This window comes from Bufo bufo, chromosome 6 (genome assembly GCF_905171765.1).
Source record: "Bufo bufo chromosome 6, aBufBuf1.1, whole genome shotgun sequence".
In the NCBI taxonomy this organism is placed as follows: Eukaryota; Metazoa; Chordata; class Amphibia; order Anura; family Bufonidae; genus Bufo; species Bufo bufo.
The window spans coordinates 63,342,443-63,353,848 of record NC_053394.1 but is presented as its reverse complement, the minus strand read 5'-3'; the positions used below and the strand labels follow the sequence as shown (position 1 = coordinate 63,353,848).

Sequence of the window (11,406 nt, the reverse complement as noted above, 5' to 3'; positions counted from 1 at the left end):
AGCTGTGGCAATTCAATGGCCCCAAGTGTCACATGACCACTGAGGCCAGGGAATGGCTGCAGCAGTGCATGTCATGACAGACGGAACGTCACACTTCCAAGTTGAAATTCTATTAACGGGCATCTGTCAGCAGATTTGTACCTGCAGTATGTACCTGGCCTCTTGCATGAGCAGCTGAAGGCATCTGTGTTGGTCCCATATTCATATGTGCCCCCAATGCTAAGAATATTTTTTTAATATAAAACTTTTAATCTTTGCAAATAAGACTCTAGAGACTCTGCTACTGTCACGCAACACTGCCTGGCACTGTCAATGAAAGTAGAGAGGGTGGGGATGTTGCAGAGAGAGCAGAAACTTTAGGTGTAACGGCAACGCCCCCGTTGCACCTAGAGGCTCATTTGCATATATTAAGACTTCATTTTTCTCAGCAATGCGGGCACATTTGAACATGGGACCAACACAGATGTCTTCAGCTGCCAAGTGCACATGTAACAGGTCAGCCAGTGTCATAGGTACAAAGCTGCTGACAGATGCCCTTTAACCCTTAGGCTACCATCGCTATACATGTACGGCGCTGGTGCGATGCGTAAACACCGATCGCGGTAATTAAATGCTTTAGATGTCGTGATCAAGTGAGATCACGGCACCAAAATGCGCAAAAACCCGGAAGATACCTATGCCCCGTGTGTCCAATCCGGGCATAGGTAGTTGTGCTGAATACTGGTAGCCTTACTGAGTAGGCTAACAGTATTCAAACTGCAATTCTTATTTTGGACACCAGATGGCAGGCCAGGATAAGAAATGAGAAAAAGTGAGCAAAATAAGCTAATAATAATAAAAAAAAAAATGTAATAAGCTCATATATGAGGGACATAATGATCACAAAAATTTTTTTAAAAAATATATTAAAAAAATATATAAAAGTTTGAATCACCCCCTTTTCTGTATAATTAAAAAATAAATACCTGAATAACAATAAATATAAACGTCATGGGTATCACTGCCACCGAAAATGCCCATACTAATAAAATAGAAAAAAATATTTCAATACGGCGAACGGCGTAATGAAAAAAAAGGGTCAAAATGGCCGATTTGCCATTTTTTCATTGCTTCTCTTACCCAAAAAAAGTAATAATATGTGATCAAAAAGTCAAGCATACTCCAAAATGGTATCAATTAAAAGTACAGATTGTTCCGCAAAAAATGAGCCCCTAAACAGCTCAGTAGACATAAGTATAAAAAAGTTATGGGGGTCAGAATATGGTGATAAAAAAAAAAATTCTCAAAGTTTAAATTTATTTTTACACTATTTAGATATAAGGAACCTCCACATATGGGGTATCGTTGTAATCGTACTGACTCAGAGAATGAGGGGCATGGGTCAGTTTTGCCTTAAACAAAACGCTGTGGGTACAAAACCCGTAAAACAGTGGAGGGATTGCGTTTTTTTTCCAATTCCACCCCACAACATTTTATGCCATAATTAATGGTAGTATTAGAAAGTACAACTTGTCCCGCAAAAAAATAGCCCTCATACAGCTATGTGACCAGTTAAATAAAAAAGTTATGGCTCACGAAAATAGGTAAGAAAAATGAAAATGAAAAAATGAAAAAAAACCTCCGCTAGCCAAAGTTAAAAAGCATAAAGCATGCCTGTGGTCTACCACAATGGAGAAGCCCTCTATGAGATACACTGCAGATCTGTTGGTAGTATCAGGTCTTTCTGTGATGAGACAACCCCTAAAGTATACATTCTTTTGCTATGGGTTTAATTCCATCTATTTGTAATCCATCAAGTACTGTAGTAGTGTCAACTATACTGGAATTTAGTAATATAGACTAGGAGTAGAAGCCTGGGGTGGGGGACGGCGGGGGTCAATAAATTGAACCCGCCTCCTATGTTCTCTAATAAAGCAGCGAAATGAATTTGTAACATGGAAGACACAAAATGTAAACATTTTATTTGGCAGTTTTGTCTTCATCGGGTGAATAAATAAACAGAAAATTATCATTATATATCTCTTTTCAGATGGACATATGCACAAATATGTACAAATTGTTAATGGAAAGGGCAGTCAACTATCAAGATTTTAGTTTTTTTTTTATAGAAAAAGTACAACTCTCAAAACCACTATACATGACAAAGTAATGAAGAAGAAACAAGCAATGCTTCTGTTCTGGCCTTCCTAGCTTTTGAAGCCGGTCATCCAGAATTATGTCAAGAGATAGTTATCATGCATTTAGTTCATACTGTCCTGGTTAGAACGTCTCTAATGCATTAGATTTTCAGTGGTCATGCGCTCAGGTCAATTATAACATGTTCATATATTTGTGTAGCCCCCTTAAAACTCGAAGCAAACAGGAAGTCGTGTTTGTCTATGGACACATGTGTGAACGACCTGGGGGCTTGGATGTTTAACTCTTGAAATTTCACAAATTTTCCTTTCTCCACATCCCAATGAAACACCTGGGTGAAGGAATAATCACTGCCCAGGATAGCATATTTGTGGTTGTTAATCTGTAAAGGCTGGAAAACCATAGAGCCGCGAGAAGGCATCCTTTGAATATCTGAAATGACTGAACCTCCTTCCCATTTGATGACCCTGGAATCTCCAATGAATCTCGTTAGGCAGAGGTAGACATCATCCTTGGCAGAAAAGTGTTTGACGGCATACACATCTTCTGTGTCTGGTATCTCAGCATGCTTTGAGAAGTTGTTGTACTTCTTGTTCCACTGGTAAATAATTGGGCGTTGCGAGCTGCTAGAAAGAATGAGATGTGGCTTGTTGGCAATCTCAAGGTACTCCACATCTGTATCTCGATACCACATATGTACAGACTGGTGAGAATAAAAGCCATTTCCATTCCACTTGTAGATGGTTGTACAACCAGCTTTCGAGCTATCAGCAACCACAAAATACCAGTTGTCATCTATCCTAAAAGTCTCAATGTCATTGGGCTTCCTGATCTTAATAACTTCAATGTCTTGGATCTTGATAAACTTGTTTGCAAAAATATCTCTCTTGTAAATATGAGAGCCACCAAACAGTTGGGCCACTATCACATAGAGCTGCTTCTCAATGACTATGGGTTTGCAGACCACAGTAGATGTGCCTAGGATAACAAAAAAAAACTTGGTTTAGGGACCCATGATGAGCACTTACACATCGATATACAGTATTTTATCATTAGCTGGTCATCAGTAATACCTGTGATGTTGTCATAATTCCTGAAGGACATTTCCACATGATCCCACTCCAAGAAGACACATTTGCCAGTAAACGGTTGAGCAATGACCACGTACTCATCATTCATATAGGTAAAGGTGTCCACAGACAGGGACTGGTAGGGCAAGGATTTGTACAAGGCAAATTCTGTAATACACAATGTTTTGTGATTAATTTTTAATATACAGTAGGTGTCACGTATATCTTCTTACAACAACATTATATAGTCATGTTTTACGTTTTCCAGTGGCTACAGCATACATAAAGATTGCCACCCCCCACCCCTCATTGTGGTGCCAGGTTTTGCTTGCCAAAACAGAAGAGTCTGATATTTTGTCTTCCCTTTCCCTTTCCATGATCCTTTAGCCAGCACTGTACTATTTTGTTCTGCTAATAGTTCCTCTGGGGTCTGGGGAGAGAAGTCTTGCAGAAGTTCTGGCCATCCAGTAACAGAGTATGGGACTATGTCTCTCCAAGGACACAATAGCATGGTCTCCCTCTATGTCAGGGATGTCACGCTCGTGGCCCTCTAGCTGTTGCAAAACTAGAACTCCCAGAATGCTGTGACAGCTGTAGGCTGCCCAGGCATGATGGAAGTTGGAGTTTTGCAACAGCTGTAGGGCCATGAGTTTGACATCCCTGCTCTTACTATGAGAGAAGTGATGCAAATGTGCTCTTAACAAGCTCTGCCTCTAAAGCCACCAGATGTAAGGCAGCTATTCTATGAAATATTAAATAAGCCAGCACCTCATCTGCAGACAGCTGTTTCAGGGTGATTGCCCTTCATCAGTGCAGAGCAGAGAGAACTGGCTTAACTGGGTGAGAGGCCTGTGTCCAAGTCTCCTCACACTGATTGACCTGCTCTTACTATGGTATGTAGGTGAATCCACACATCGAAAAAAAACATTATAGAAAAGATTCTGGTGCTAATGCTACGCTTACTTTGCAAATTTGAGAATCTTGAGATTCTTCCCCTTTTTTTGCAGTTGTACTGGTTCTGGAGGTGTGGCAGACTCCAGTTCGTCTTGCACCCGTGATTGGCCTGTCTGGCCCATGGGCTGATTTTGATTAGAGTAAGTATAAAGCTGTAGCCTGCTCTCATTGTATTTATTGGAAGCCATTTGGCACCAGGAGAAGTATACAATGGGCTCAGCATGCATGTTGGTACCTGCATCCCTGGATTTAATGGAGGCCGTTATGGCACCAAAAATGGTAAAAAGCAGAAGTGGACCCAGCAAGCATGTGGAACCTGCACTCCCTGAATTTTATGGTGGCCATTAAGGCACATAACAGGTAGGATTTAGTGTTAGGTTCCCGTCTTATAGAGATCACCTTGACGTTTGGCAGACGGACCCAAATAATTTTGTACAAAATGTATTTGCCAAGAATCTCAAATTTGCTAAATAAATGCATTCTTACCACCAGAATGTTTTCTAGAATTACGGCATTATTGTACTTTATTTGTGTTTGCAGAATGCTTCTGCATTGTCTTTTTTTCTGTGTCAGGCAGCTGCTGCCAAGGCCAATAAGATAATGGGTTGCATCAAAGGGGGGCATAGATGCCCGTGATGAGAACATAGTCCTACCACTTTACAAATCATCAGACCACACATGGAGTACTGTGTACAGTTCTGGGCTCCTGTGAACAAGGCAGACATAGCAGAGCCGCAGAGGGTTCAGAGGAGGGCAACTAAAGTAATAACTGGAATGGGGCAACTACAGTACCCTGAAAGATTATCAAAATTAGGGTTATTCAGTTTATAAAAAAGACAAGTAAGGCTACTTTCACACTAGCGTTTTTGCTGGATTGGGCAGGGTTCAGCAAAAACACTTCCGTTGCTGATAATACAACTGTCTGCATCCATTATGAACGGATCCGGTTGTATTATCTTTAACATTGCCAAGACGGATGCGTCACAAACTTCATTGAAAGTTAATGGGGAACGGATCCGTTTTCTATTGTGTCAGATAGGGTCAGAGTTAAACTGATCCACCCCCACTGACTTGGATTGTGGCATTGTGGGTTTTACTCCCATGACGGAAAGAAAACCGCAGCATGCAGCAGTTTTCTCTCCAGTACGAGAACGCAACCAAACGGAACGGAATGCATTTTGGAGCGTTCCGTTCTGTTCAGTTTCATTTTGTCCCCATTGACAATGAATGGGGACAAAATGGAAGCATTTTTCTATGGTATTCAGCACCTATGACGGATCTCAATACCGGAAAATAGAAACACTAGTGTGAAAGTAGGGGAGATCTAATTACTATGTATAAATATATCAGGGGTCAGTACAGAGATCTCTCCCATCAGCTATTTATCCCCAGGACTGTGACTGTGACGAGGGAACATCCTCTGCGTCTGGAGGAAAGAAGGTTTGTACACAAACATAGAAGAGGATTCTTTACGGTAAGAGCAGTGAGACTATGGAGCTCTCTGTCTGAGGAGGTGGTGATGGTGAGTTCACTAAAAGAGTTTAAGAGGGGCCTGGATGTATTTCTGGAGCTTAATAATATTACAGGCTATAGCTACTAGAGAGGGGTCAGGGATCCAGGGAGTTATCTGATTGCCTGATTTGGATCTAGGAAGTAGATTTTTCCTAAAATGAGGAAAGTTGGTTACTACCTTATGTTTTTTTTTTTTTACCTTCCTCTGGGATTAACTTTGCAGGATAACAGGTTAAACAGAATGGAGAGATGTCTGTTTTCAGCCTAACAACCTATGTTATTATATTACTGCATTATTGAAGATCATTCTACAGTCAATATCGGGATATAATCTGCATATATTAATCAAAAGTTCTGAAACTGCATGTCTTTACTGATCCTGATTTATGTGCTATAATCTTTTCATATTCACTCAGTGATTCCGGAAATCTGCAGATTTAGTTTTAGCTACAAACTCACCGCCGCCCCCTGCTGGTTCAGTGTCTGTATAGGTGACACCCGGTTGACTTGTATTCTAAGTATTGTACAGATGATTATATGAATTTATATTATTATATAATATTATCTGTCTGTCTGTCTACCAGTTTATATGAATTCAAACAGCCGTTTATATAGTCATTACAGTAATGAAAATATGATACGGAGAAAGTCAAGGTCAGTATGGAAAAACGAAAGGAATTAATTTGGAACACTTTGTATTAGTCAACATAAATTAGGTTTAATGCTCTGTTCACACTTGTGCTACGAGCCTCTGTCAGAGGTTCTGTCAAAGATTCTGTCTCTTTTGTCAGCAAGCAGGGGTGCGCAAACTGCGCCGGAACCCCCCCAATGTCAATTTGTTAACCTAACCCCTTCCCTCCAGCCCTACTGTAAGGGCTCATGCACACGACAGTATTTTGCGTTCAGTATACTGGCTGTTTTTTTTCTTCAGTTCAGTATGCGGTATACACTCACCTAAAGAATTATTAGGAACACCTGTTCTATTTCTCATTAATACAATTATCTAGTCAACCAATCACATGGCAGTTGCTTCAATGCATTTAGGGGGGTGGTCCTGGTCAAGACAATCTCCTGAACTCCAAACTGAAGGTCAGAATGGGAAAGAAAGGTGATTTAAGCAATTTTGAGCGTGGCATGGTTGTTGGTGCCAGGCGGGCCGGTCTGAGTATTTCACAATCTGCTCACTTAGGGCTCTTTCACACCTGCGTTCTTTTCTTCCGGCATAGAGTTCCGTCGTCGGGGCTCTATGCCGGAAGAATCCTGATCAGTTTTATCCTAATGCATTCTGAATGGAGAGAAATCCGTTCAGGATGCATCAGGATGTCTTCAGTTCCGGACTGGAACGTTTTTTGGCCGGAGAAAATACCGCAGCATGCTGCGCTTTTTGCTCCGGCCAAAAATCCTGAACACTTGCCGCAAGGCCGGATCCGGAATTAATGCCCATTGAAAGGCATTGATCCGGATCCGGCCTTAAGCTAAACGTCGTTTCGGCGCATTACCGGATCCGACTTTTAGCTTTTTCAGAGTGGTTACCATGGCTGCAAGGACGCTAAAGTCCTGGCAGCCATGGTAAAGTGTAGTGGGGAGCGGAGGAGCAGCATACTTACCGTCCGTGCGGCTCCCGGGGCGCTTCAGAGTGACGTCAGGGCGCCCCCACGCGCATGGGTGACGTGATCACATGGACACGTCATCCATGCGCATGGGGCGCTCTGACGTCATTCTGGAGCGCCCCGGGAGCCGCACGGACTGTAAATATACCGCTCCCCCGCTCCCCGCTCCTACTATGGCAACCAGGACTTTAATAGCGTCCTGGGTGCCATAGTAACACTGAACGCATTTTGAAGACGGATCCGTCTTCAAATGCTTTCAGTTCACTTGCGTTTTTCCGGATCCGGCGTGTAATTCCGGCAAATGGAGTACACGATGGATCCGGACAACGCAAGTGTGAAAGAGGCCTTACTGGGATTTTCACGCACAACCATTTCTAGGGTTTACAAAGAATGGTGTGAAAAGGGAAAAACATCCAGTATGCGGCAGTCCTGTGGGCAAAAATGCCTTGTGGATGCTAGAGGTCAGAGGAGAATGGGCCGACTGATTCAAGCTGATAGAAGAGCAACGTTGACTGAAATAACCACTCGTTACAACCGAGGTATGCAGCAAAGCATTTGTGAAGCCACAACACGCACAACCTTGAGGCGGATGGGCTACAACAGCAGAAGACCCCACCGGGTACCACTCATCTCCGCTACAAATAGGAAAAAGAGGCTACAATTTGCACGAGCTCACAAAAATTGGACTGTTGAAGACTGGAAAATTGGTTTCTTGAACATGACAATGAGTTCACTGTACTAAAATGGCCCCCACAGTCACCAGATCTCAACCCAATAGAGCATCTTTGGGATGTGGTGGAACGGGAGCTTCGTGCCCTGGATGTGCATCCCTCAAATCTCCATCAACTGCAAGATGCTATCCTATCAATATGGGCCAACATTTCTAAAGAATGCTATCAACACCTTGTTGAATCAATGCCACGTAGAATTAAGGCAGTTCTGAAGGCAAAAGGGGGTCCAACACCGTATTAGTATGGTGTTCCTAATGATTCTTTAGGTGAGTGTATATACTGAACCATTCATTTCAATGGTTCAGCAAAAAAAAACAGAAGTGTCTCCGTGTGCATTCCGTTTCAGTATTTCCGTACCGTGAAAAGATAGAACATGTCCTATTCTTGTCCGCAAATCACGGTGCTTGGCTCCATTCAAGCCAACGGGTCCGCAAAAAAAACGGAACACATACGGAAATGCATCCGTATGTCTTCCGTATCCGTTCCGTTTTTGCTGAACCATCTATTGAAAATGTTATGCCCAGCCCAATTTTTCTATGTAATTACTGTATACTGTACATGGCATACGGAAAAACAGAACAAAAAGGAAACTAAAACACAACGGAAACAAAAAATGGAACAACGGATCCGTAAAAAACAGACCGCAAAACACTGAAAAAGCCATACTGTCGTGTGCATGAGCCCTTAGGGTCCATTCACACGCCTGTAAGTGTTCTGCGGATCCGCAATTTGGACACGGATACTGGCAATGTGCATTCTGCAATTTGCGGACCGCACATCGCTGGCACTATAAAAGAAAATGCTAGAACATGTTCTATTTTTTTGCAGAAACGGAAGCACGGATGCGGAAGTGCGGATCTGCAAATACGGATGCGGATCCGCAAATGCGGATGCGGACAGCACATTCTGGCCCCATTGAAAATGAATGGGTCTGCACCCGTTCCGCAAAATTGCGGAACGGATGCGGACCCATTTTGCGGACGTGTGAATGGACCCTTAAAGACATACTTGGAAAATACATACAGGGTAATACAGCGCCACATACTGTGCCCACTGTGCTTCCCAATACTATACTGCAGAAACAGATAAGGCTATGGGGGACGGATCCGTTTTCTATTGTGGCAGAGAAAACGGATCCGTACCCATTGACTTGCATTGGTAGTCATGCCGGATCCGTCTTGCTCCGCATCCCAGGACGGAAAGCAAAATACAACATGTTGCGGTTTGCGCTCCGGTATGGGAACGCAACTAAACGGAACGGAATGCATTTTGGAGCGTTCCGTTTTGTTCAGTTCAGTTTTGTCCCCATTGACAATGAATGGGGACAAAACTGAAGCGTTTTTTTCCTGTATAGAGCCCCTATGACGGATCTCAATACCGGAAAACTAAAACGCTAGTGTGAAAGTAGCCTAATCCGCCTTCCGCTGCCCCCCTCTAGCCCCTATCTGGTGCTGCCTGAGGCAATTGCCTCACCTCGCCTCATTGGTGGTGCACCCCTGACAGCATGCAGCAGTATTCGTACCATCAAAATGACAGAAACCTTGTCAAAACACAGACCTGTCGGTCACCATTCTAAACTGACACAGTGTCATGGCTTTCAGTCGAAGCTATGATGCCAGTGCGAACAGGAATAGGTGCTGGATTATCAAAAATTCAGTATATAAAATTATAGATAAAAAAATGTAAAATAGAGTACTGTACTGTAATTCACGCAATGGAATCTCCTCTTCTGCTTTGTAATATTTGCCCAGTCTTGTGTGATTCCACAAATTATTCATCAGCTATTGCAGACAACTGGGCTATCAGATTCTTACATTAACTCTCAGTTCACACCTGAGCGTTTTACAGCGCGTTCCTAAGCGCTGTAAAACGCCCAACAAGGAGAAACCAATGCTTCCCTATGGGAATGGTTCTCACCTGGGCGTTTTACAGCGCGTACGATCGCGCTGTAAAACGCCCGACGCTCAAACAAGTACATGAGCGTTTTTTCGGGCATTTGTCGCGCGTTCCCGTACATAGACTTTTGGGAACGCGCGACAATGTGTGTTTGCTTGTCTCTGTATGCGCGATTGTAAACGCCCGTACAATCGCGCATACAGAGCGCTCCTTTCAGAACACTCCGGTGTGAACCCAGCGTAAAGGGGTTTTACATATTGATGACCTATTCTAAGGATACTGCATTTGGTCTATAGAGTGTGTTGAAATAAAGCTGCTTTCTAAGGTACTAAATTGGCTAAGAAAGTGAAGAACAGCAATAAAAACACATTACAACTATGCTGTAAAACTGTCCTCTGATGTTGACTCCAGGACAATCTTGGAAAATCTTTGCTTTGGCATGAGAACCTTTAATCTGACATGTTAATGTGAAATTACAAATCTTTATTGTGACATTTGAAAAACATGCATTATCAGCATTACCTAAATCCTGTGAGCATTTCTAGCTAATCAGCACTTGGAAGATCCCTGGATATTTTGCTAAAAGTTATAATCTTTTTAGAGATTGGGCAATGTATTATTTAAAGGAGTGGTGGAGATACATGCCGTTTTGGAGCAGTTTGTGCTTTATTTTCACCCCTGAGATCTGTGTTGCACTCGGTATTTGTATTTATCACGCTAAACTACCTAACTCGGGTTCGATTCCAAGTAGTATTATGTGAGACTTCACATAATAACTTCAAAAATTGATTTAGACTTCAAAAAAACATTTCCAGAACTCGGGTTCGGTTCCAAGTTGGACCTTGTAACCGAACCCGAGTTAGTGAAATGGCTTTTTACAGTATAAATCAATTTATGAAGTTATTATGTGAAGTCTTCGCAAAGTAATAACTTCGGCTCATAGGAGACAATACATTCTAATACTGAACGGAGCGCTCGTATTGAAACAAAGTTTTATGCGAATTGACTTCGGATGTTTCATCCAAAGTCGATTCGCTCATCCCTAATCATAACCTGAGTGTTGTGATTTTTTTGTTTTATAATCCTTTGACATCATTGTGTTTATTATCCTGTACTGTGACATCACTGTGTTTATTATGTCTGTACTGTGACATCAGTGTGTTTATTATCCTGTACTGTGATATCACTGTTTATTATCCCTGTACTGTGACATCACTGTGTTTATTATCCCTGTACTGTGACATCACTGTGTTTATTATCCTGTACTGTGACATCACTGTGTTTATTATCCTGTACTGTGATATCACTGTGTTTATTATCCCTGTACTGTGACATCACTGTGTTTATTATCCTGTACTGTGACATCACTGTGTTTATTATCCCTGTACTGTGACATCACTGTGTTTATTATCCTGTACTGTGATATCACTGTGTTTATTATCCCTGCACTGTGACATCACTGTGTTTATTATCCTGTACTGTGATATCACTGCGTTT

The 11,406-nt window shown here is 42.2% G+C and overlaps 1 protein-coding gene across 1 annotated transcript in view; it reads right to left on the bottom strand.

Moving 5' to 3' along the window:
- Positions 1-2,293: 2,293 nt before the first annotated feature.
- LGI1 (leucine rich glioma inactivated 1) overlaps positions 2,294-11,406 on the bottom strand; it is a 98,110-nt gene continuing 88,997 nt past the window's right edge. Inside the window, exons 7-8 of the mRNA XM_040437710.1 lie at positions 3,210-3,374; positions 2,294-3,114 (exon numbers count right to left, since the gene is read on the bottom strand). Coding sequence (XP_040293644.1) covers positions 2,294-3,114; positions 3,210-3,374 — 986 coding nt within the window. The remainder of the gene's footprint in view (positions 3,115-3,209; positions 3,375-11,406) is intronic.